At 47.3% G+C, this 27472-nt stretch overlaps 2 protein-coding genes and 1 non-coding gene across 4 annotated transcripts in view; 2 read left to right on the forward strand and 1 right to left on the reverse strand.

The window, feature by feature from the left end:
* Positions 1-5210: 5210 nt before the first annotated feature.
* On the forward strand, positions 5211-6743 carry LOC135386144 (uncharacterized protein K02A2.6-like). The gene has a single exon (XM_064615910.1). The coding sequence runs from the start codon at positions 5211-5213 to the stop codon at positions 6741-6743; it is 1533 nt and encodes a 510-aa protein (XP_064471980.1).
* Positions 6744-11304: 4561 nt separating this feature from the next.
* The window catches only part of LOC135370169 (uncharacterized), a 113666-nt gene continuing 97498 nt past the window's right edge, over positions 11305-27472 (reverse strand). For both annotated transcript variants that reach the window (XM_064603887.1, XM_064603872.1), the window contains 2 exons: positions 26444-26530; positions 11305-11433 (listed from right to left, as the gene is read on the reverse strand). In XM_064603887.1, the coding sequence (XP_064459957.1) occupies positions 11377-11433; positions 26444-26530 (144 nt within the window). In that variant the 3' untranslated portion in view covers positions 11305-11376. The remainder of the gene's footprint in view (positions 11434-26443; positions 26531-27472) is intronic.
* Trnak-cuu (transfer RNA lysine (anticodon CUU)) lies at positions 13764-13837 on the forward strand. Its single transcript has one exon. It is a non-coding gene; the product is annotated as a tRNA-Lys (tRNA).

The raw sequence follows: 27472 nt of genomic DNA on the forward strand, positions 1-27472 counted from the left end.
CCCGGCCCGGCACGGCCTTGGCGTTTTTTAGGCGGGCCTGGGCCGGACTCGGGTTTCAGCCACCGGGCCCGGGCCGGGTACGAGCTTGACAACGCCTGCCATGGTCGGGCATGCACGCGAACACATTTCACGAGACTGGACAGCTGAATTTTCACGTTACTTTTTTCCCCATTGGGTATGGAACATCAGGTATTCTCCTCTGAGAACTATCACATTTTTACATGTGATCATGCTTATTTTGTGAATGGGTCTGGATTTCACGCATACACACACACACACACACACTGGGGGGCGATTGGTGTTGCGGGCGCGTTGAGGGTCCTTTAGGAACACCAGTTGGGTTAGGTGCTGGGACATATTTCGTTCTCATGGGGGTCCTGCACGAGGGTCAGTGAGGTTAAGTGTTCTAACATATTTAGGTTAGGCGTTCTGACATATATCTCGTTCGCATCAGAGTTCGAGAAACGGGAACTAACACCGGAGCATGTGCAATAGAGCGGCGATGACTTTATCTTGAACCGCAATGTACATACGCCCACGCGCCGCTGCGCGCTGCGTTCCCAAGCAAGCAAGCACCAAGCACAGTGCGGCTTGCCGACAGAGAAACACAGCCGCTGCTGCGTTCGAGTGTACCTCCTGACTCTCCACCAATTAGCTGCGTCCGTTTCCTTGCTGCGCTGTGCTCTTTATTAAATGTAAATACGCCTCCGAACCTCGAGAACAGATAGAGCAGAGGCGGGCTGGGACCGGCCTGAGCATGGAAAGAGTCGGGTACGGGCTGGGCCCCGGCTGGAAATTTAGAAGACGTCGGGCCCGGGCCGGGTGCGGACCGTAGCAGCCGGGCCTGGGTCGGGCCTGAAAATTAGGCTCGTGCAGTGATCTACTACGTGTTCTTAAGTCGGCACAAAACTAAACTTGCACTTCGCTGCTGCGCTCGCTGTTTTCAGGCGCTGTTTGCATCTCGTGTCTGCTAGGGTTCTTCAGAATTGCAACCGTTGTACGGTGTGTTTTGGCTGCACCAAATTTTCAAAAATAGAAAGAAAGCGTGCGCAGCTTTGTTTTAATTTTGATGCAGCCTACGTAACGTTTTTGCCAGTAGGATGACTAATTTACGCAGATATTATAGTTCTCGGTTCAGGGGGCTCCCGAGAAAGTGGCACACCTCAGTAAGAGAAGTAGCTAGCAAGTATTTCCTCTTGGGAACGTGCCTATGTAACATCAGCTAACGTGCATCAACTTAAGTGTACGCCTGTATACCTAGTTAGAACTGTTGGGAATGAAATTGATGTTTGAGCTATAAAAGAACGGCAGTCGCATTAATCCGTGTGAATGTATTATTCAGGGTGAAGGCAGGAGACCACACGAATGAGTAACGCAGAACATCAGCACGGACGCGACAGATGTCAACATTTAATAATGAAATGTGCATTTATATACATCATACTCATCGCGTAGGTTTCATTCCCTTTTTCACGTATTGTGTGAGTGTGTTACAGGAAAATTTATTGCACGAACAGATCTACGCACACGCTGTTAAACTAGACAAATAATGACAGGATGAAAATTAACTGAAGCTAGAGGAAGCAAGTTAATGTTCAGTTCGCTACATGAAGTCAACGCGCATATACGTATGTATACAAATGTACAATATATGCATGCTGAAACAACAACATATTTAAACTATGTACAGTCACGTTTACAAGAACGGTGCGCAAGGAAGCTTGGTTGCTACACACAAACATTCATATGCACACGAAAGCCCAACGTGATGTCATCGATTGGGTTTATCTTCCCTTCTTATATTTTGTCACGCAGTTCATCAAGACGGCTTGGTTCGTCCATTAGTTTCATGTTCTTCACTCGGGGTCGACAAGCTCAGGCAACAAGTAATCCAAATAAACATTTTTCAGTTCAGGAAGAATCCTTTGCCAAAATTCTTCATCACGCTCAGTATGAATCACTTTGAGGTCAGACGGGGTGATATTAGTTACGGGACGAGTGATATTGGTTACGCTTCGTTTTGGCGTCTTTTTTATAACAGCGAATATTGACCAAGCCGTCGAAAATCGCAAGCAAGACATAGTAAACACCAAGAACAGAAACCTTAATAAGCACTTAGATGTTGTGAAACCATTCTGTCCATCATCGACACACACAACATCCCCATCCCCGTGCCCGAACAGTGCCGACGAAAAAAAAAAAAAAGATGGCATGACGCTCTTCGGTGTTTCGTAGGAGATTTCCAATGCCCGTCCAGCTTTCTTGCGTGAAAATTAAGGCCATCCAGCTTCGTTGAAATTCCATCTTGAGCAGTGGCGTAGCCACGGGGGGGGGGGGGCACACGCCCCCCTACATGCCACAGGCCGACACACGCAAATCATGCAAATCCGAGGAGAAAAAGTAATATATATGTGAGGGGGGGGGGGCAGCGTGATGATTGTACGATACGCGTGTGATACGCTTATCAGGAGTTCATGCACATGTCAGTAGATAAGCATGTACGGAAGAGGGGGCGTGAATCGCTTCCGGTAGGTTGGCTTAAAAGTGACTGAACGGGAATAAACAAGCTCTTATTCCGCCTGCTCGAAGTTGTCTGAGAGTGTGCTGTTTGCCGCGTCGGCCGCAGGCCTGACAAAACATGGTGTCAGAAGTGGTCGGGTCTTCTTCATTCGCTTGAACCTACGCTGTTCCTGCCGTCCGCGGAAATGGCCCATAACGACACCGGCGTACAAAAGACGGAAGGGGCTTCAACACTGCCGTCTTCCACAAGTTTCCGAATGGAACCACCCGAAGCTTTCAACTTCGCAGCACCTAACGAATGGACAGCCTGGAAACGGAGGTTTCAACGTTTCTACACCGTTTCCGGTCTCAATCAGCAACTGGGGCAACAGCAAGTAGATGCGCTCATCTACGTCATGGGTCCGCAAGCAGAGGATGTTTTCCAGACATTTAGCCTTAGCGACGAGCAAACACGGGATTTCAACTACGTCTTGCAAAAGTTCGAGGCCTATTTCCTTCCTCGCCGAAACATAATTTACGAACGTGCTGTATTCAACAGCAGGACACAAGGTGATTCGGAGTCAGTTGATGATTTTGCTACAGCTCTCTATAAGCTTGCAGAGACGTGCGAGTATGCGGTACTCAAAGATGACCTCCTGCGAGATCGCTTCGTTGTTGGATTACGTGACAAGCACCTTTCAGAAAGATTGCAGCTGGATTCTAAACTAACATGGGAAAGCGCCCTCACCATAGCGCGTCAACAAGAAGCCGTGAAACAGCAGCAAGCCGAAATCCACCCTGTTACTGAAACGGTAGGTCGCGTCACTACAAAACCAGATAATCCCGCTGCCAGTAGAAGGTCACGTTCTCAACAAGAACAAGTGCGACCAGCTCAACACTACGCATCTGGGAATAACAAAAGAACCGGTAAGAAGCAACCAACTTGTGGCTGGTGTGGACGTTCTCGTCATTCTAGAAGCTCCTGCCCGGCTAAAAACGCCTCTTGCAATAAATGCCACAAACGAGGACACTTCGCTGCGGTTTGCCGTTCAAAGGATCAGCCAAGAGCAATGCAAGGTTTCCTGGGACTTGCGTCATCATCTACTCCCGCATCGACGTGGGACCTCGACGTCGTGGTGAATGAAATTTTGTTACCTTTCCGCATTGACACAGGAGCCGACGAATCCGTTCTATCAGAAGCTCTCTTCAACCGACACTTCTCGGAACGGACGCTACGTCAACCACTTCGAGTACTCTGCGGTCCCGACGGGACACCGCTGAACGTCGTTGGAATGATAACACTACAACTTGCCTGTAAGGGCAACTATTCCGATCAAAACATCTTCATCGTCCGGGGACTGAAGAAGAACTTGCTGGGGAAGCCGGCAATAGAGGACCTTCGTCTACTGGCTCAAATTGACAACGTCAAAAATATGTCCGTAAACCCAAGAAAAGACTACCCGCAACTCTTCCGAGGCCTGGGAGTTATTGAGGGAGACTACTGTCTTCGCGTCAAGTCCGGAACGATACCCTTCGCAGTAAATTCACCGAGGAAGGTTCCACTACCATTGTACGAAAGCACCCGGGAAGAGCTACGTGAGATGGAGCGCTTAGGAGTCATCTCACGGGTTGAAGAGGCAACTGAGTGGTGCGCGCCTATGGTGGTGGTGCCGAAGAGGAACGGCAAGGTGCGCATATGCGTCGACCTTACGGAACTTAACCGGTTTGTTCTAAGGGAGTGGTACCCGATCCCTTCAGTGGAACACACGCTGGGACGGCTGTCAGGAGCAAAAGTCTTCTCGAAGATTGATGCCAACGCAGGTTTTTGGCAGGTTCCATTAAGCAGTGACAGTCGCCTCCTCACCACCTTTATCACTCCATTTGGTCGTTTTTGTTTTAACCGACTACCATTCGGAATCTCATCAGCACCGGAACATTTTCAAAGACACATGACTGAAGTGCTGGAGGGTCTGCCAGGAGTTATTTGCCATATGGACGATGTACTGGTGTTCGGCTCAACTAGGGAACTTCACGACGCAAGACTTCGCGCTGTTTTGGACAGTCTAACAAAAGCCGGAATCACGCTAAACTCCCAGAAATGCGTCTTTGGAGTGGAAACTGTTGACTTTCTCGGTAACACTATTGCGGCAGATGGCATCCGCCCCAACAAACGAACCCTGGATGCCATCACGAACATTCCTGCCCCGACCTCAAGAACGGAGCTCAGACATCTTCTCGGGCTAGCGACGTATCTCGAACGTTTTGTGCCCCGCCTTTCAGACCTCTTAGCACCCTTGACTTCCATGCTGAGCAGTAAAAGTGAATTCGTGTGGGGGGAGCCGCAACGAGAAGCTTTCCTGCGTTGGAAGGAAATACTGTCTTCCTCACCCGTCCTAGGGATTTACGACGTAAACCGCGAAACTATAGTTTCTGCCGACGCATCCTCCTACGGCTTAGGTGCAGTCCTCCTGCAAGAACAAGATGATGGGTCGTTATGCGTCATCGCCTACGCCTCCAGGACCCTTAGTGACACTGAACGTCGCTACGCTCAGATTGAGAGAGAGGGGTTGGCACTCGCCTGGGCATGCGATAGATTTCAATAATTCCTGATCGGCAGGTCGTTCCGTTTAGAGACTGATCATAAGCCGCTCGTGACGCTACTTAGCACAAAGTTTTTGGACGACCTCACGCCTCGTCTTCAAAGGATAAGAATGAGACTCATGAGATATTCCTACACAGTTACGTACGTCCCAGGAAAACAACTCATTGCTGCCGATGCGCTCTCGAGGAACCCAGTGCAGTCAACGGGCCCATCGATACTCGACCAAGAAGTCGGAGCATACGTCCGGATGGTGGAAAGCTCACTACCTGTCACTTCGATGAGCATCAAAGCTATCAGTACAGCGCAGAAGGACGACAAAATTTGCCAAGCACTTATCAAGTTCAGCACGACCGGATGGCCCTCTCGCCGCGATCTTAGCCCAGAAATGAAAGTTTACTGGGAGTGCAGAAACAGCATCGCCCTTGCAGGTAACCTCCTCATGTTCAAGGACCGGATTGTCGTACCAGCCTCGCATCGGAAGTATGTGCTGCAGCAGATACACAGCGGCCACCAGGGAATGGTGAAATGCAAAGCAAGGGCTAAAGACAGCGTTTGGTGGCCAAGTATAGCGCAGGACATCGAAAACTTCGTTCGCAGCTGTATTCCCTGCACTGAACATGCGGTGAACCGAAAGGAGCCATTACTCCAAACACCGTTCCCCCGGAGACCGTGGCAAAAGGTGGCTATGGACCTTTTTTTCATTAACAGACGATGGTGGCTCATCGTAGTAGATTATTACTCTCGATTCCCGGAGATCGTCCCGCTCCACAACCTTTCATCGGCGACGGTGACAGAGCATTGCAAATCTATCTTTGCGCGTCATGGAATCCCAGAGGAGGTCATTTCGGACAACGGACCTCAGTTCTCCGGAGAGCAAGCATCACAGTTTAAGAAGTTCGCCGAGATGTACCAGTTTCGCCACGTCACATCAAGCCCTCGGTACCCCCAAAGTAACGGCCTCGCGGAAGCCGCTGTAAAAATCATCAAGAATTCAATGAAAAAGACTGGCGACCCCTACGAGTCACTACTCGCCTACCGGTCATCTCCTCTGCAAAATGGGTACTGTCCCTCTGAACTACTAATGGGTCGGAGACTTCGGACAACCATACCGACTCCTGACAGCAACCTTCTGCCTAATATCCCAGACTACAACGAGTTACAACGGAAGGAGCTGATGCTGAAAAACAGTCAGGCAGCCGCCTATAACTCTCGAAATGGGGTTCGACGTTTAGCGGAACTCAACAAGGGAGATAAGGTCTGGGTCATCGACCTCAAACGTCGGGGAATCGTGGAACGAAGGGCCGGCACACCACGGTCGTTCTGGGTGAAGACAAACGGAAAGGACGTGCGCCGAACGAGGAGTCACCTGGTGCGCTACCACTCCTCATGCGACCAAGATGAAGGGAGACTTCCAGCATCACGGGGCGTGCAGTGTGAAAGTTTTCACGGAGCACTGCCATTACAGCAGACTACACCCGGGATAGAACCAACGTCTACACATGACACAGACGACTCGTCTGTGGCCACTGGCGATTCTACCGTTAGGCAAGGGGAAAGTGCTTCTGAGGAAAAGTGCAGGGACTCGCACCAACATACTCGGAGTGGGCGCTGCATCAAACCACCTCAAAGACTTAATTTGTAAAGATGTTAACGTTTGTATCGTATCCTTCATTGCGAATGTTATTGTAGTTTCTGAACCAGGGATCAGAACTATTCTTGTACTAATTATACTTTGTTATATTCGTGTGCTGACGCTGTTCCTGAAGAAAGGGAGATGTACGATACGCGTGTGATACGCTTATCAGGAGTTCATGCACATGTCAGCAGATAAGCATGTACGGAAGAGGGGGCGTGGATTGCTTCCGGTAGGTTGGCTTAAAAGTGACTGAACGGGAATAAACAAGCTCTTATTCCGCCTGCTCGGAGTTGTCTGAGAGTGTGCTGTTTGCCGCGTCGGCCGCAGGCCTGACAAAACAATGATCGCAAAAATTCTTGAAGTTACCGGCGTCTATCTAACCAGCATAGTTGAATACTTTTGAAGCTATGAGCTTGAGCTTTTCGAGGTACTTGAAATCAGGGAAGGGTAACTGCAATGGTAACGGAAACAGAAACGGTATGCATAACGTAAAAATGCATCATCTTCACCAGCTCGCTTGCTTCCTAGCCATTTTTTCATTCAAACGGTATATTACCGAAACTGGTGATGCTAACGATAACGGAAACAGAAACGCTTACTACGGTCCCCCACTACCGGAAACAGGAACGGAAAAAAAAAATTATCGTTCGGTATTGAATTTGAGTAATGGCTATTCGCGTTGCGCGATGACAGTTGAGTAACTTTTCATTTCATTTTGGTATTTTGATGACTCCATTCCCAGTAATGCTCTAAAAACTACATGAGAACATGGAAACAAAGCGCAATATTGGATATCGATGGTGCATTCCTCGCTTACCTACTCGTCCCAGTCATCATAACTCTATGACATCAACACATGAGACTCATGCAATTAGACTCCACAATACTCCACCGTAGCACGAGGGTGACAGGCTACGATTTATTTTTCTTTTCTTTTTTTTTTTCATTTAACCGTGGCTATGGCAGTATTGTTGACTAGTGAGAGCGTCCGCCTATGAATGCGACATTGAATAAATGGTACGCCCATCTGGGGTTGCTGGGCTCAGAGTGACTGAAAACAGAAAACTGACTGAAGGCATGTTCCTACATTTCTTTAAAAAATCTTGTGCGCAACCCAACGACGGAAAATTACTTGTGTAGTGTGTGCGCGTGACACCGAAGCTGTACTTGGGCAAAACAGAGCGCTGACAGAGCCGAACGGGCTCTCGTCCCGCGGCACTGTAATAGCCGTTCCATTACAGGAAACGGTAACAGAAACATAACGGAAACGAACTTCAAAAGCTGGTATCAGAAACGGATAACGGAAGCGAACATATGGCACTAACGAAAATCGAAACGGTAACGAAAATACGTCCATTACCCTTCCCTGCTTGAAATCTCGTGAGTCGGCCTCACAGCTCGTGACACCCATATGTAAACTCATTATTAAACGTTCAAATATTCTGTATTTTCATCTCTCATCTCGCTGTGTCCACAAGGATGAGATTGTGGGCGTACCAAGGATCAGCGGAGGGGGGGTTGTATAGAGCCCCCCTACCTTGCAGGTCTGGCTACGCCAGTGATTTTGACAACCTGCTGACAAATGCTGACGCCCCTATGCCAGCCGCGTCGTACGAGGGTAACCTTCAAGTAATAACATATCGAAAGATAATGCAAAATGTGCTGGAACAGTAGCGTGTCAACGTATGTGAGCATCAAAATATGTTACATACCGTTGCACACAGCGCGGGTGGCAACACACTGACTGCACGATCCTCCCATCAATGGCCGTAGTGCCTGGGAGCAGGAGTAAAAAGATGCAAAGTGGCGTTGAAAAACGCGACTACTGACCTTAGACACGGATAAAATCCCCGAAATCAAGCACGAATGACACCGACTGCTTGTCAGCGACCACGCACATCCTAAACGCCCCAACATTTCGTGAGAGACTGATTAATTCGTTGATGGGTAGAAATCCAGCGAACCGGTAGAGATGTAGGAAGGGAGTTGCCTCAGGACAGAGGCCGCCGATATTTCGAACAGAGACTGTTCTTCTTCTGGGCGCCCAGAAGAAGAACAGTCTCTGTTCGAAATATCGGCGGCTTCTGTCCTGAGGCAACTCCCTTCCTGATTAATTCGTTGACCGTTGCTGGTGCTCCCGGCGGTTCCGAAGAACGCCTCCACATACATTCACTGAACCTTGTACGGAATGCATTAAAAATAGTTTACATTAAGAGGTGTAATACCAATGTACCATGGCACATGTACTTTTGAGGATAATATGTTCAGAAACATTTGAAATCGCACGAGCCAATATGCGGTGCACTACGGAATCGTCTTACGACGCGCCTTCTTGGGGATATCGGGGTCGACGGTCTGTTCGCCTCCTCAGTCGATTCGTTCGGAATAAATTTTAATTTCAAATTTTCATTCAAATTTTACTTGCAATATTTTCGATACGGTTCGTGTCCTGGAATTTCATTTGTTTGAATTGGTTAGAATTAGTTCATCCTCAACACGAACGTACAGCGTTCTTCCTAATCATAAATTATTTATTATTAATTTGAGAGTGATGATGTACAGTTGGTAACCATTACCCTCGTTCCATTAACAATTGGCTTCTCAATTATTGTAGTGGTGCTAATGCAACATGTTGGATCCCATTATATCAATTGGAAAGCACTTTCTCATTGATACGTATTAGGCCAGTTCCTCATTCCTTCTATTGGCGCAGCCTGTGATACACAACACATCGAATCTCATTAAATCAATTGGAAACCAACATTTCTCATTGACGCACACTAAACCAATTCGTTGAATTGGTTCCTTGCTTCGTTGATGCGGTCCTCGCCACACGACACGGCGGAGCCGCGTTTCGCGAAGGCAGCTTCCCTGCTGAATTTCCAATTCAGTCAATGCAGTGTAATATTCAATTCAGTGTAATGTATAGCATTGCAAAAAAAGGAAAGAAGGACTTAATCTCAACGCTGCATCAGCATAATTCATCTCACAATAAAGTTGTTGTTCTCAGCTTCTCCAGAAGCATTCGGGTAGCACTGGAATGGACGTTTCTTTCTTTGTTTTTCTTGCTTCAAGTTATTTTGTCCTCGCATGTAGATGTTAGATGCACGAAGATATCCGTCGAAGTCATTAAGTCATTCCAAATTTTCTTTACTTCTTGAGCATGGATGAAGAACACACTGTTCTGGAAGATCTTATTTGTCACAGGCATTATACAGGATTTAGTGTACAAACCGGGTCTCTCGGCAAAATTGTCGTGCGCACACATACATATCGTGCACACACTTTGGTGCCGTTTCATGGATGGATGGGGCTTGGATCAGCTGCATCTCGTCCTTACAGAACGTCAAAACTGCACCTGAAGTTGGCCACGACAACCGCAAACACCGCCTTCCTACAACAACACACAGTTCACAAACAGCGAGACAAAAGGAAACTGGGAAGTGGTTTCATGGCGCTTATGTTATGAACAGACAGTACTGCTTGTATATAGTGCCCGTTTCTCACACAGGCACAGATATAGCGTCAGTTCTTCCTTTTAGTGATCTTGATTCTTAGTTTCTGAATTGTGTTGTGTCGAAAAATTGTAAGCGCAGTATTAGTATTTTAGTAATACACCTACCACTTGCGCTTGATTCTGTCGAGCTGCCTGCGCGTGCCTGTAATACAGATGAAAACCAATCATATCTACCACTTTCCACAAAAGGAGACGAAAGTCACAGGTTCACTAATAGGGAAAGTTTCATGATGACGCGCCAATCACTTTCATATAAATGACATCACGTTCTTTTACTTATTTCTTCTATTTTGTTTATATATTTATTAATGATAGGTCAGCGGATACGTTATGTTGTACTGATTTTGTCGTTTGCTCCTAAGTAGTGCGCACACGCAAGATCAGTTTCAAGTTTCAGTTCTTTCCTTTTCGGTGTCAATCCAAGTTGCACTTGCATGATGTTCTCATCGAGGTACGCATCATCGCTGAAATGCGAGAAGCATACGCGGACAGCATGAATACTCCTTGCCTCATCTGGATACCTGATAGTGATACAGCTACTTCCCACTTTCGCTTCGTCTGGCTGTTTCGAGGCGTGCAAAATCAACGTCGATGCGTTTCGAAGGAAGTTTTCCTACATTCGGGAACGCTGTATCGGTTTCCGGACGGAATCTCACGCGAACGATGCAAGCCTAGATATTCTCCCGATTCACAAAGAGTATCCGCTCACTAGAAAGTGAACCTCACATGTGAACGCGGCCGACGTGCAGGAAAAAAACAAAACAGCCCCAGACTTGGCGGCAGACGACAGCGTCCTTCACCGCGGATTCCACCTTGCGTCACACGATGTTGTTAGCGCTGGCGCTCTCGAGGATCGAAACGAATCCCAGTCTTTTTAGTTCGATTTCTCATCACCGGGGCAGTTTTGGGAGGAGAAAATTTGGCAAATAGCTCGTCGTAGTGTGCCGAACAAATTCGTATTGGATTCGTAACCACGGTTCCGGATGCGACAGTCCCTTTAAGGGCAAAAAATACGATACTACTACCGAAGAGGAGTATGTAAATCGAGCACAAGGATTCAAATAGATTTTATTCCATAGAGGCATTGACCACCAAAGCTACCTCTGGATTTCTTCAGTCATCTTATATTATCTTGCAATAGCCTTTGTCACAAATGCCAGGAGATGCCTGTGATGGAACCTGAAATAGCAAAATATATCCATACATTGTAGCATATGTGTAAAAAAATACACATGTTCTTCAACTAACTCAGGGAAGACGAAGTTCCATGACAAAGACCGAGGCGCCTGTATTTCCCTTCAGAGATCTAGTCTCCACATTACACTGGTATAATACCATGAATTGCAGTTTTGATTACGAGGGGCCGGTTCGTTCAGGCAAAATTCTTCATATTGTTCCTCAACAGCACCGGATGAGATGTAATAGCACGAACAAGACATTCAACGGAACGGTTAAATTTAGGTCGAAATTCCTTTCTTCAGTTTAGGTCGACTTTCTGCAGTTGCACTGCTTGTGGGGGGAGTGTGTCTTATCCCTAAACGCAGTCCTCTCCAATTTCTCGCTCGTTACATACATCCTGCAATCACTTTCTCCCCCTCTAACTAGTGAAACAACAACAACCTTATTGCGAGATGATGTATGGCGAGCTTCATCGCCACGGGTGCTACTCTACCCCATTGCTGGTGGTGATGTGGGGAATGAAATAATGAATGAAATGGCCCCTTCACAATAAGGATCGAAGTCCTATGGCATCCAGAAAAGTAAAGAGAGCATTGTGGCCAGAGCGTTTGTGGGCTTGGGTGTGGTCAGGGACCAAACAACATTGTGTGAGTGAGAGAGAAAGAGAAGGGGGGGCAGGAGTCTAGCTCGTTAAGGGATGCGGAGAGTACGGTCCGGGTAAGTTGGTAGTGTAGCCAATGGAGAAGAATGTGCTCTGGATCTTCTGCAGAACCGCAGTGACTGCATTGCGGAGACTCAACTTACCACAAGCGGTGACGCCACTGTGTTGTAAAAGCCACATCGAGGCGCATTCGATGAATTAATATGGCGATGAATTAATTCCTTGTTAGGCTATTTTGTTCTTTCTTCGTTTTGGTAAGTCTCATTTAGTAAGTCTTTGGGATAAAAATGCTTAATTGCTATGATCAGCTTTCACGCATGGCTTTTTGTGCTCTTGCGCAATCTTTTTTTTTTTTACGCAGTCACTATAGCAGGATTATGGAAATAATCTTGGGATAGTGATTCAATAAATAATAGGTCTCCTGTCTAGAGCGCAGCCGCACACGTGCTTGAACCATGCAGCTCCACGCCTGGGTGATGGCGTCACGCCGTAGCTCCATTGCAGGTGGACCCTGTCCCTAAGAGTTACGTTGGCGGTTAGTGAAAAAAAAAAAGGACTGTAGCCTTGGGACAATGGGTTGACGTCACACCCAGTGAGCAAGGCCCGCAGAGGGCGCAGGGATTCACTTCTTCGTTAGCATGTCGCAGGTACGGACGTGTTACTCCTCACTGGTGGTCGTCGAAAGTTGCACTAGGAGCACGCGTCGGCACAGGGGGCGCCGGGAGCGCGCGCGCATGTGTAGCAGCCGCGGAGAGGCGCTTTTGTCAGTCGAGCGCTGGCTCTCTTAGGGAGAGATGTGCGGTCGGTCGCTCCGCCGTCGGCGAGCCGCGTCAGTTGAGGCCTGGCTGTCGACAGGAGCAAACGTTCCGTCGCCGCGGGGAAAAGTGGACGATATGGCGTGGCGGTTAGACCTTTTTCCCGATGTGTCAGGTCTTGTCGAATTTTTACCTAGCTCTGCGCTTGTGTGACCAGTGTATGCAGTGTCGCATCTTTAGAGTTGACTAGCAGTGTCTTATTGCATTTCTTCCCGCAGCTAGTACTTTTTCTGTTCGACATGAACCAAACACTGCGGTTATGCTTAAGCGCCCCGATGCATAGCTCCACGCCCGTCTTAAGCCTGTTCTCTCCTGATCAACAGTGTTTCGTACGTGATCTCGCATGTTTATACGTGTTCAGCAGTGCCTTTCTTGTTGCGATTTTTACCCACCACTAGTATTTTGTTCTTCTCTCTCTCTTGCACGCCTTGTGGGGACCATTCCCACTCTCGGGGTCGTGCTCGGCCGTCTGGCCCGTGAAAGCAACTCAGAAACCAAGTCAATGCATCCAAGTTTTATTTACCTCCGTGCCTCAGCAGTTTACACGAGTCCATCCACCAAGGAGAGCCTTCCCGTACCTATGTAACTCAAGTTTTCCGGACCACTAAGGTCATGAACTCCACAGCTCTACCTGGCTGTATGTCTCCGCAGCTCTCCTGGCTGCATGCTTATCCAAGCATTCCCATTTGTCCGAAACTGGGCTTGCGGGGTTTACGAGGCTTCCCCCAGACGTCATCCCTAAAGAACCGAGCGTCAAGTAGGGTGACCGTCTGTACCCATTTTACCGGTGGGTATCCGGCGGTGGGTTTCGAACCAACCACCTCCCGCGCGCCGGGCGGACGCTCTACCACTGGGCCACGGCTAGCTCAGTCGGTAGAGCACGAGACTCTTAATCTCGGGGTCGTGGGTTCGAGCCCCACGTTGGGCGCCAAAATGTAGGGACCCATTCCCACTCTCGGGGTCGTGCTCGCCCGTCCGGCCCGTGAAAGCAACTCGGAAACCAAGTCAATGCATCCAAGTTTTATTTACCTCCGTGCCTCAGCAGTTTACACGAGTCCATCCACCAAGGAGAGCCTCCCCGCACCTTCTTTCTTCTGCTCCTTAAATCCCTTTCTCTTAAAGCACCACCACGCCCCCCTTCCCGAACAGCGGACCGATAAGGACTGCGCCCTCTATCGACATGTTGCCGATATACGTGGAAGAGTGCCCACATTTCCCCCATCCCAAAAGTATGTACACAGTGGAAGACAATCACGATTATGCGTCCAGGTCCAGGTCGATGAGGTCATCGTCACCGGCGGGGGGAGGAGAGGGTTGTCTGGGTTGTCCCTCGGTCTCGCGTAGCAGCTCCGGACGGAGCCGACGGAGGGTCGAGAGGGCGGTGGCCACGTCGATCGTCTCAGGGCGGTGGGCCTGCTCAACACGAGATCGGTGCAGGTTGCCGCGCCGGTGAGTTGCAGTCCCTGTGCAGGCCTTATCGGTCCGCTGTTCGGGAAGGGGGGCGTGGTGGTGCTTTAAGAGAAAGGGATTTAAGGAGCAGAAGGGAGAAGGTACAAAAAAGGCTCTCCTTGGTGGATGGACTCGTGTAAACTGCGGAGGCACGGAGGTAAATAAAACTTGGATGCATTGACTTGGTTTCTGAGTCGCTTTCACGGGCCGGACGGGCGAGCACGACCCCGAGAGTGGGAATGGTCCCCACAGCCTATACACATGACGGTGGCGCCATCTGGTGCCATGCCTTGCAACCTTCGTGGAAGCAGACGGAAGAGTTTGAGGTTGGGTTCCGCTGGTATCTCGGAGAAAATACTATCGTTGCAGAAAAACCGTCCTGTGATTCAAACATTCTGACGCGAACATTATTAAATGCACACATGCGGTATGTGCATGGAAGTATATCTTAAATTCGCATCATCTCAAGGTGAAGATCAATGTGGAATAATATACAGGGTGTCTTTTTTAGGCGATACAGATTTTTCACAAAAAAAATTGTAAGTGGTATAGACATACTGTTTTCACTTCTATCATCTCTAGGCCGACGGACATTCTTGGCCATATGTTGCTCGACCGTCAAATGACTAATTACCTAAAAATTAACAGAAAAAGATTAACAGAAAATGCAACACAAAATAAGGGCAGTTCCAATAGCGTCAACAGGTACATGTGTTTTCGCTTTGTGCACTGTGGCGGCATCTTCGATGCAAGAGGCTCCTTCACCATCTCACATTGGGGGTGAAGGAAAGGCACGTCTCCGAAGATGCGCAATTAACAAAATAACAAAAAAAATGTATTTTTTCACGAATTCTTTGCGGACGATCTACCGAACGGATTTTTGTTCTGAAAACGGCTACTGTATCAGGTCACCGAATGGAGCAGATGTTCTGATTGGGACAACTTCGTAGCTTTTATAATTAAAAATTTAGTTAACAATTTTGAGGTAATTAGTCATTTTACGGTCGAGCAACATACTGCCAAGTACGTCCGCCGGCCCAGAGATGATAGAATTGAAAACAGCATTTCTATAGCCCTTACAGTTTTTTATGAAAAATCTCTATCACCTAAAAAGAGACATCCTGTATATTGGCTGTAGATAGGGTACGCTAGCGGATAAGTGGCGGCATAGTACTTACTTTACCTTCATTTGGTAGAGGTATTAGTATCTCGTTACTTTTTCAAATTTGTGGCGACGGCAGTATTGCGTTACTTCTCTGTGGAGTAGCGGGTGCGTAATTCCTTAACGCAGGCTAGTATACGCATATAAGATGCGCGCATGCCTATTGGTTGGTGCTGCGGCAGCCAGAAACGGACGGAGTCGGCATCGCCCCATTGCGGCCAGCATGAGGGGCATTATTTACCCCATGGAGGAAGGAAACACAGGAGCTGCCCTTCCTACATTTTGCCGTTGGGGCGGGCGTGCCAACTTCGCACTGCATTCTGGGATGCTCCTGTCTACCATGTGACCCCACACGTGACCCCGTGAGCATGCGCAGGCCAGCTCCCAAAGCAGACGACGGGAGTCCTTATTGTCTTGCAGTTCAGACATCTGCATTGTGACGAACGCAGCGCGCCCACTTTTATCTGTGTGTGTTCGGAAGTTTACTCTCGGTTTACGCTTCTACTACAAGACCAGTCACGGTCTGCAAGAGAAGCACGTAGCACCAGAAACGTCATTCGTGGCCGCGACCTTTGTGTGTCGACGTGGCCGCGTTTTGTGTGTTTGTTGCTGAGGTGGTAAAGCATGCCAGTAATCAAACTTGTACAAGAATGGAGGAATCAAATGAATCTGCAGCTCTAGCACTACGCTAGTTTGTAAAGGAACGACTCAAGATGATTCTCACAGACAGGAGTATGAAACAACGGATCAAGTACGTATCACTAAACGTTATTCCCGTGATAGAGCTTATTTCTGTTGAACGGCAGCCGCAGCCGCGGTAAGAATACGCAAACAAAAGGTTGTTACCGCAATGGTGCTCACATTTTAAGAGTAAATGAGATTCGAAAAGCACAAACGCACAGAAAGCAGCGCGAGCAACAAAGCGTTGCTAAATCCAAACTTTAGAGAGGATCACGTGGTGGACAGGAAGTAATGGCGGTTTTGACTGGAGCGACCGCCAGAGGGGTCCCACGGAAATGTGTTCGTAACGACCACTCCTGTGTTTCCTTCCTCCGTGATTTACCCACTGCAATGGGAACTGAATTATTTCGGAGGGAAGGTGCAAGGAGCAAAGAAAATGGAGATGAACACTGTGACCTCGTAGTACAGTGTTGCAACAGTGGAAGCTCAGTGGTCAACCCCCGTTCCGTGCGGCGATCCGTATTGTTTGGCGTGTGTGTGTATCACATAAGCCATTGCACAAGTACGATGGAAGAATTCATTGTTGCTTGGCTGCGCCAAAGTGTAAATAAACTCAACGGCCAAGATGCACGAAATAGAGGTCTCAAATTCGTTTTGTTTTCTTAAGTGCGCTTCCCGTTATTACCTATGATAGTACAACCGCATTTCGACCGTGTTCCGTACATTTGCCAAGAGAATTAAAGAGTTCTGTTATTCTTGCGTCTTTAACCGACGCTAGGAAGGATCTTGTTGCTTAATGAGCACTTGCAAAAACTTACATTCATAAAAAATACAACAGTGTCTGGCAGTCGTCGTTTTACTGTTAGGAACACAAAAGCAGTGTCAAGTACGAACACATGTACAAATGCGTTGCACAAATGACTATTCAAGTATTTCCTTGTGCAATCATTCTACTAGTCCATGCTCTTACGTTATGTCTTGAAGTCGAGTCAATGACACATTTCGCATATGATCCACTTACCCTTCTTCAATCTTTATAACACAATACTCACTTTATACACATACGAACTATGACAAATGGTTGTTGTTGTCGCATGCTCCTGTACTGTCATCCAGAGGGTGGTTTAGATGCTCCTGTACTGTCATCCAGAGGGTGGTTTAGGGGGTTTAACCGCCTCAAATCATACCCTTGGTAGTGTATTTGAGAGAGGAAAACGAGGTGAGAACCCTACTCCACCATGTATAGTCCCCATTGCAACTGCCCTCCCGAAATATTATCTTGCTACCATTGTGTCAGCTAACTACTATCTAGTCAGGAAGGAAGTGGTACCCCATGGTTCATGCCTACCACCAAAGCGTTCACACACTATGGACTAATATGCAGAGCACTGGATGTGTTCAACCGCCTCAAATCATACCCTTGGCAGTGTATTTGAGAGAGGAAAACGAGGTGAGAACCCTCCTCCACCATGTATAGTCCCCATTGCAATTGCCCTCCCGAAATATTATCTTGCTACCATTGTGTCAGCTAACTACTATCTAGTCAGGAAGGAAGTGGTACCCCATGGTTCATGCCTACCACCAAAGCGTTCACACACTATGGACTAATATGCAGAGCACTGGATGTGTTCAACCGCCTCAAATCATACCCTTGGTAGTGTATTTGAGAGAGGAAAACGAGGTGAGAACCCTCCTCCACCATGTATAGTCCCCATTGCAACTGCCCTCCCGAAATATTTCTTGCTACCATTGTGTCAGCTAACTACTATCTAGTCAGGAAGGAAGTGGTACCCCATGGTTCATGCCTACCACCAAAGCGTTCACACACTATGGACTAATATGCAGAGCACTGGATGTGTTCAACCGCCTCAAATCATACCCTTGGTAGTGTATTTGAGAGAGGAAAACGAGGTGAGAACCCTCCTCCACCATGTATAGTCCCCATTGCAACTGCCCTCCCGAAATATTATCTTGCTACCATTGTGTCAGCTAACTACTATCTAGTCATGAAGGAAGTGGTACCCCATGGTTCATGCCTACCACCAAAGCGTTCACACACTTTGGACTAATATGCAGAGCACTGGATGTGTTCAACCGCCTCAAATCATACCCTTGGTAGTGTATTTGAGAGAGGAAAACGAGGTGAGAACACTCCTCCACCATGTATAGTCCCCATTGCAACTGCCCTGCCGAAATATTATCTTGCTACCATTGTGTCAGCTAACTACTATCTAGTCAGGAAGGAAGTGGTACCCCATGGTTCATGCCTACTACCAAAGCGTTCACACACTATGAACTAATATACAGAGCACTGGATGTGTTAGAAGTTACACTTGTATTTGTACTTCCCTGACACATGTGCCGGCAGGGGTTGGCGAGGTTCAGTATGCCGTGTGTGCCTTTGATTGGCAAGTCTCAGTCAGTCTGTTGGCACTTAATACAGATATTTTAATGTAGTTCTAGTGCTTGGAAGTCCTGAAAACACTCTTTTTTTTAGAAATAATTTGTATTTATATTGCAAAATTACTTGTTACTCCGTCACCTCTTTTGAAAGTTTTGCAGTACTATTCTCAAAGCAACATTACACGCTTCCTCCCACACACATTTCTCCTGCTTAAGCTTGAAACCAAGGGGATAAGTCGATGAAAGATGGAAGTCACTGAAAAGGTTAGCGAGCTGTAGGAGACAGCTGTTACAGCTCGCTAACCTTTTCAGTGACTTCCATCTTTCATCATTAATCTCTTAGGCAATTGAGGCTTTGCATGTATTTGTCCTTCTTATGTGTTCCAGCCTCAGACATCAGTTCTCTCAGGATAAGTAGAAAGACCCCAAACCGAGAAAATGGGCCTGATCTCATTGCCCGTCCCATTGATACACATGGATTTCCCATCTCTTACCCTCCCATAGCAGGTCAACAAGCTGCACTAAGCTCCAATATTTTCTTGGGCAGGTACATGCAGGTATGTAGATGTAATTGCACCAAAAATTGTAAAAAGGGGATCAGTCGACTTATCCTCTTATTGCATACAAAGTTTCAATTGTACTGCTGATACAATAGTGGTACAATAATTATTATGCTTGGTGCATCACATTCCGCACTACAATTTTGAATTGCCTTGTCTTAATAACATTCGGCAGAGCCTTTTTACACGAGCAATAATGACTGGTTTTGCAGACGACACTATGGCGCTTTTGAAGAGAAAAAAAAATCAAAAATGAAAGAACACGCCACCGCAAGAGATATGTGCACCTGAAAGTAGTGAATAGCTTGGAGAGTAACATGAAAAAGTATATGAGCTAAGCACAGTTCTGCTACAAGCCGGCACAACCACTGTTTCACAGTAATGAATGCCACACGGGCTACAACAGCAAGCAAACTCGTTTTTCGGTGCCAACTACTTACGCGCGTAAACAGTTACTTGTGCACTTCCATGAAACATGGGGAGATGGAGGGCACAGTGTTAAAAATGATCTTGTATAGGCAGAAGAAATATGATAAAGTTTCCTCATCATTGTAGCTCTGAAAGCGTGGAAACAAAGTAAGTGACCACCAAATGTCGCAGTCTTACACCCTGAGAAAAAAAAAATGTAGAGCAGCTACACCTTTTAGGAGGTAATAGTTGCCGCATATGTTCTGCCTAAAAAGTTGAAACGTTCTACCTGCTACCTACGAAGGTTACCGCTTCTGATTCGGTGAGCTAGGGAAGCATAGGTCTTTTTGTAACAATTTGGATGTATGATAATTTACCACCCTCTTACACCCTTTACTAGACGCTGTGTTGACCTAGGTGGTAGTTATGGAAGTTACCACCTTTTCACACCTTTTTTTCCTCACACACAGGAGTTTCCTCAAAGTCACCATAGGGTTGCTTATGTGCATTCACCAGCCTACTGTCAAACTTCTACCAGTGTGCCAGGACAAGGCACCTGGTATGTACAGTTGTGCCTTGTTAATATCACCCCAGTTATTATGGACAATTCAAATTATGAATGATTTTTGTGAGGACCAAACTTTTTCAATGCATTTTCCTCCCGTGAATATGAAATTCTATTTTCGGGCAATGTACGGTCCAGCAAGACATATGTGGTCCACGTATTTTGTCTCGTTACTATATACGGTATCGGTATGGAGCACAATTCCTCTTCACACGTTGTACGGAAGAACTTTGAGAAATAGAACGTCCCGTTGCGTAGGAAACTATGCGCTCTCCTTCGCAAGACTTCACCAGAACTATAAGAGGAAAGGAATTATTCCTGGACATGAAGGACCTGGAAAAGCATGTATGTCATCATGACTATTCGGACATGTCCATGGCTGATTCACACTCGCGTTAGGAGTTGTGCCCTTAGTTAAACATGGTGCAGCCTCTCGGCACCTTACGAAAACAGAGGGGGTACAGCTGTCACTTGTCAGGCTTTGGTAGCGACTACTTACGTGGGCCTTGCACATTTTCATGCGCATTTCGCGTGAGCGACCGTGCTCCATGAGACCGCTTCACATACCACGCTATCACCTACTTATACAGTGCTGATGACGTGTTTGAGGTTGTGAGGCTGAATAAGTTGTGCAGTTTCTAAGCATAACACAGAGATCAAATATACATTAATTAGTTTTAGAAGGCATTTATAACGGTTCAAACAATTTTGTTTACCTTCGTGGACGGCTTCAGAAAATGTAAAATGTCTTATCTTTAGTCTTGTGTTCTCTTTCTGGGAGACATCTGCTCAGACTGCCCATATTACCGTCGTGGAATACACCTTTCTCACTCTCTGACACGAAAGCTTCCGTGCGTTGTTAAAACAAGGTGACTATCTTTGCTGGAGCGAAACCTGCATTTTCCTGTATCGTCTAAGCAAGGCTACTGAATGATGTGTCGCTACCCTTCGCACACTAGGTCCCCATTAGCGCATACTGACGACGAAACTCCAATCATAATCGCAAAATAAAGTAGTTGTTGGGTGTATAGTACCTATACCGGTGAATTTAGTCTCCTACCTTTGAAACGGGTAGTTGTTTTACCCCGTGCTGTAAAAGAGCTGAAAGTAAGTCTGTCTCGGACGACACGTACAAATGAAAAATGGGGTGGCAAGACCTTCAGAGCGAAAACTCACGGGGATGGGGGGGGGGGGGGGGGGCTCCGCCCCTACCTCCTGACGCCCCTGTCGTATTCCACACATCTTGTGCATCCGTTCTTCAGATCAACGTCAGGGCTTTGTGACAATCTTCTCTGACAGGCCGGGCCCGGGCCGCTACACTACAACCACGTTTATGTGTAGCAGTCAGCTCGGGCTCATTGCTACGCATCACCTATCGAAAATGTATCTAAGAGACCTCTCAAAATTTCATGCGAAGCCTGAGAGGACCTTTCAAGAAATCTTGAAAGGTCTGGTAGGATCCTTTAGCACATCTGAAGGGTCTGAGAGGACTTTTCGGACAGCACAGAGGGGTCTGAGAGTACCTTTAGAGGAAAACTAGAAGTCGTTGTAGAATCATTCATGTAGCCCTGAGGGGTTTGGGGGGACCTCTGAGACAGTTTTGCGACAGTGCGTCGTGCAACACTTCCCAGAGGAAGTTGCTACATGTTATCCGCGCCGCGGGACATGCTACCTCGTCCGCTTTGGAAAAAAGTTCGCAAGATTTCACATGTTTGTGCATTATTCCTCCAAGGAACACGCGCCGTGATAACCTTGTATTGCCCGTCCCCCTTGAAGCTATTGTTGTTGCAATCCGTGCATTACTGCACTGCACGTAAGTGGAAGAGTTTCGACCAGTCGTCAGCGGTTCAATCAGTCTGTTGTGAAACTTTGAAGTGGGAGGACGTCGGCCGCGGATCTCAAGTAATTTGCGTTTTGTCTTCGGGATTCTAACCGTTTTTGAGGTACGTAGACGAGTTGTCAAATATGCTTTTGTGAGTGACAGGCATTCCTGTTCACTTTACGCTTTTACCACTGTTCGCAGACACGCATTATGAGCGCCGATAGGAAGATTACCAACCACGTTAGGTTACCAACGGCGCATTGTGCCAAACGGTATGTTATATATTTCGATGCATACCCACAGAACCAAGGCACGTCCTGAGGACGTCCATATGATGCCACCAACGGGATAATCAGATATCCATCAGATATCCTGGATTGACCGAATGACATACTATGGGACATCATTCGTACTGCCATTGCAACAGCCGGAAACTTCATTTGGGCAATCCTGGCGGGGTCCTTTGTGACATTTTCTGGATGTGTTTCTGGGCATTCCAGGACGTTAATGCAGTATGCGCCCTCTACCCGTATGCTATAAGGGTGTCCCAGAAAACGTGTCATTGAAATCTAATAAACAAAACTACGCCACCCTGAATCATGCGGTCAACGGCATTTGTTCTTACTAGGTTTCTGCCACTTCCTGATGTGCATGTCATGTAACCTAAGTCGCGAATTTTTGCGATTCAAACTCAGAAATTTGCCAAGTAAAGGTCACATTTTTACCCCACCACAAAGAGCGTGCCTCTCAGGCTGGTGGACCTCTCAGGCTGAGAGGACCTCTCAGGTTGACAGGACCTCTCAAGACCTCTCAGAAGCTAATGACCAGATCTGTCATCGCAACATCAATGTTCAATTTCGCCGTCTCGCTGCACCTGTCGTCGGAGAGCAACAATCATACAGTGCTATGATACACCAGAGATAGATACAGACAAGTACATGTCACAAAACTCCACATATATTGAGTTCCTTCGATTGTACAGATACTCTCAAGGCATGCACACTGCTATCACATTATGTAATAGTTATTTCAAATGTCTTGCAGAATTGTGAATATATAATATTTGTTGAATGATCGCTCGCAAGAAACTACACGAAACGGTAAATATCAGCAACATAAACTAGATTTAGCGCTTACATGTCTACGAAAGCATACAGTCATCATCAACACATACTGTCGTATTCCACAAAGCGTGAACTCATGGGACACATATTCGCAATGTCGGTACAGCGGCGCTGAAAAATACTCTTGAGGAACTCTCCTTCTCGGTGATCAAGTTCGTCTGTTTTACGTATACTTGGGGAGTAAGAAATACAATTTCAAGATGTCAGTGTAAGTCAGTGTGTAGGCATCGAAATATATAACGTACCATTTGGCACAAAGCGCCGTTGGTAACATAACGTGGTTGGTAATATTCCTATCGGCGTTCATAATGCGTGTCTGCGAACAGTGGTAAAAGCGTAAATTGAACAGGAATGCCTGTCACTCACAAAAGCATATTTGACACATCGTCTACATACCTCAAAAACAGTTAAAATCCCGAAGACAAAACGCAAGTTACTTGAGATCCGCGGCCGACGTCCTCACATTTCAACGTGTCAAAACAGGCTGGAGACTGGCCGAAACGCTTCCATTTACGTGCAGTGCAATAATGCACGGATTGCAAGAAGAATAGCTTCAAGGGGGAACGGCAATACAAGGTTATCACGGCACGTGTTCGTTGGAGGAATAATGCACAAACATGTGAAATCTTGCGAACTATTTTCCAAAGCGGACGAGGTAGCATCTCCCTCGGCGCGGAAAACATGTAGCAACTTGCGCTGGGAGGTGTTGCACGACGCACTGTCGCAAAGCTGTCTGAGAGGTTCCCACAAACCCTTGATATGATTCTACAACGTCTTCCAGATGTTCTCTAAAAGGTCCTCTCAGACCCCTCTGTGCTGCCTGAAAGGTCCTACCAGACCTTTCAAGATTTCTTGAAAGGTCCTCTCAGACATCTCAGGAAATTTTGGGAGGTCTCTTTTTCGATAGGGAAGTTTGCCGCAGCTCAGTCTGAGACCCACAGCAGTGCTCCTAGTTGCAGTGGTGCATGTTTGTCCCCTATTCACAGCTTCGGCTGCTATCGATAATGGTGAATGAAGATAATGACATTGCACGGTGGTTTTAAAAATGCTGTTGCGACACACTTGTCTGAAACTGCAATTGTGGCACAGTACCGGCAGGGTGAGTTGCGGTGTGATGACCGCCACAGTTTGCGCATATGGGCTAACATCGTGGTGTACATTGCTTATGATCATGTGGTCCATATCACACACTGCATTTTTCGAGTCGCGATCCTAGTGGTCAAACTTTTGGTAGTTGTAACATTGCGTTGGGGTCTACGTATTCGGACACGGGGAAGTACGCGAAGCCGAGAGGAATCTCCGCTGCTAGCGCCTGGCCAGGTTTAAAAGTCAGGAGCACACTAGTCTTAGCGATGGTTCCTGCAGACCCGTCACTCTCCCAAGAGTAGGCATGTTCACTTTTCACCTCAGTGACACCAGTGGCACAAAAGTATTCGGGCAGCTCACATCGCCTTGACGTCGAGGGACGCCAGTGGTTCTTCCGGTAGTGCGCAGGTAGGACTGCGTGATAAAGGCTTGGACTGCGATCCCAGCGACTGACCCAATGCTCGTTAGGCGTTGCGCTGATTGTGCCAAGGAGACGTGGACTATGAGAGTGCCATGTTTATTGATTCGGTGGTGGATAATCTTCTTTTGCGTCGTGCTGAGCACATCCTGTTTGGAGTTGTGTGGAACCTCCAAGGACGGCACGCCTCCGTCTGACAGCGGGGGCGTCACGTCCTTATCATCGAATACATTAAGGAGTTCCGTTCATGATGTCCCTGATACTGGCGTAAGTTCCCTCATTGGAGCATCTCCCCACCGTGGAGCGACTAATGTCTCCAGCGCTAGTCAGGAGTGATCGCACGGAGGTCAGGTGCCTCCTCGATGCCGCGGACTCCTGTGGTCCTGCGACCCTGTCCGCCTTCTGCCATGGATTCTCTCCTGTGACTGGGGAGAAGTCCTTGCCCTCGGTCAGGGAAAAAACGAAGGTAAGTCAGGCAGCAGAGAGAGTACGTCCTTCTAGTCCTTCGTCGTTCTAGTTCAAGTTCACCATCAAACCTTTGTTGCCCCTTCTCGTGCTCTGGTAGAAAAAAGAAATCACTTTATCGGAAACGTACACGAATGGCGCTTAAATTGTAATTCTGCCTTAACATTCGTAATACCATCCGAAGGGGTATTGCAAGGACGATGCCCTTCGCATACAAACTCATTAAGTGCTGCTGAAATCTACTCCATTCTATTCTTCCAGCAGTACATTGTTGATTTTACCCCGCGAGAATGGAGAGCGTTCAGTGACACAAAATCTGCACTGCAAGCTTTTTACGAGGCTCGTTTGCTCTCTAGTGACGGATGCGTTAATGGCATACAAGCTGCTGTACGAAGCAGGCCACACGCTGATTCGCCAGTGGATTCCGGACCATTGTGGTGTCTTGGGAAATGGACAGGCTGACAGCGCCGCAGAAACAGTTCTCTTATCTCGGAGACGGACGAGTATTTCGCCGCTAGGAGTATAAATCGTCATTCTATTCTTCGAGGCCTACTGGCACCCCTGGCTTTCCGCCAATGAACAAATGACACTCTCCCCCACCTATGCTTAGAAGAATTGATGGACCGCTTGCTTGCCGTATGTCACGGAACACCTCTCTTCATTATTAAAAGCGGTAACAACGGATGTACACAACACAGAAGACAGATTTCAATACCGTGTGTCGTGTGCGTCCGTATTTAAGTCCCGCGCTGTCAAGGATTTTAGCGCTTTTAATTATGGGTCACCGAGAAAACCATATCATCACCAATATCATCATAACTGAACACCTATCTTCAAGACGCTGCATTAATTCATCGGGCGTGGCTCAATGTGACTTTTATAGGTCAGTGGCGTTGGTGCTTCATCCTGCCACCATTGCCCTTCATTGTCTTCATTGCCCACACCTCTGCCTCCCCGACCATTTTCCCAGTGTTTGTCGAATGTCGGCCATACTGGCCTTTATTCCCAATAAGCACAAAATACGCTGTAAATATTTTGGGTATCGGACCAATATTGGACCAGACTTGCCGATGCATAGCCAATATAGAGAGAAGATCATATGCTGCTTGGGCACCGGTGCCCCGTCTACTGTGTGGTGGCACCTCATTCACGACAATGAAAGTGAAATCATTCGTTTTGTTTTGCGAAATAATTGTGATGTGGTATTTCCATTCAACGCTTTATTTTAGCCCTTACCTGCGTTACCGCGATGGTATTTTGCATTCATGCGCTCACGTTATTTTTTCTTGGTTTTGTATCACATCATGGACCAAGAAACTGGTTGTGGAGGTTGTCAGTGGCAAACTCTGTGGTGCTTCAGAAATTATCCTGAAAGATTCATTCTACCTTACCAGACAGTGAGAATCATCAGGATGACTGACTTCGTTGTGAGGCTTGTTGAGGCAATTATATTTGCAGCCGAAATTCCATCTTGTTTCCTGCATGCAAGAGAATGAGGCATGTTATGCTAGTAGAGACCCCTGTGCATGTACAATAAACCCTGTCCGCGCTCGAGCTGATCATGAGCCAGCGTGACATTCTTGCTGTAGGTGCAGACTTGAAACACTTCTAGTGCGTTCCGAGCGAAAGTCAACGTGCTTGGTGGAAATGACGAATAAATTGAGCCACAGTTCAATAAAAATGCGTTGCTACGATATTGGCGGATGTCGTACGAAATTTGAACACTGCGAGGAGGTTCAACAATGTCACAATAAATGTGGGACAAAATAATGTGTAACCTATGTGACACTTTCTGAAGTAAACTATATGGAGACTTACTTGCAAAGCGCGCCTACTTTTTAAAAATTGTCATGTCAAACAATAAAAAATTCGGGATTCCTGCAGAGACAGCAATAGACACGTTCACAGATACTGTAGTGTTAAGTGGTTAAATTCGCGTGCTCAATAATCCGCGAATTTTTGTAGGAGCCTGGACCAGGCAATTATTCGTGGACCTTAAATTCGCGATACCGAGGTGCGTCAACCCTGCTTCGGGGGTTCAAAGTGCCGTTCACCTTGAACTCCCAGGAAAAACAACGACAAATGTATTATGGCGTCATGGCTGGGGAGTTTCATCGCCGGGGGCGATACTCTACGCCATTGCTGGTGGTGATGCAAGGAATTAAATAATGAGCTTCTTCACAATATGGATCGAAGTCCTGTGGGGTGCAGAAAGGTGTAGAGAGCCTTGAGGGCAGAGCGTTCGTGTGCTGGATGTGGCCAGGGACCAAGCAATTTTGTGAGAGAGAGAGCGGGCGAGAGTCTAGCTCGTTGAGGGATGCGAAGACTACGGTTCGGTAAGGTTGGTTCTGTTGGCAATCGAGAAGAACCTGCTCTAAATGTTCAACAGCAACGCAATGGCTGCAGTCGTGAGAGGCAAC

The sequence above is a fragment of the Ornithodoros turicata genome, chromosome 1 (genome assembly GCF_037126465.1).
Source record: "Ornithodoros turicata isolate Travis chromosome 1, ASM3712646v1, whole genome shotgun sequence".
In the NCBI taxonomy this organism is placed as follows: Eukaryota; Metazoa; Arthropoda; class Arachnida; order Ixodida; family Argasidae; genus Ornithodoros; species Ornithodoros turicata.

Coding starts and splice junctions, on each gene's coding strand:
- LOC135386144 (XM_064615910.1), top strand. CDS start 5,211: ATGAGACTCATGAGATATTCCTACACAGTTACGTACGTCCCAGGAAAA.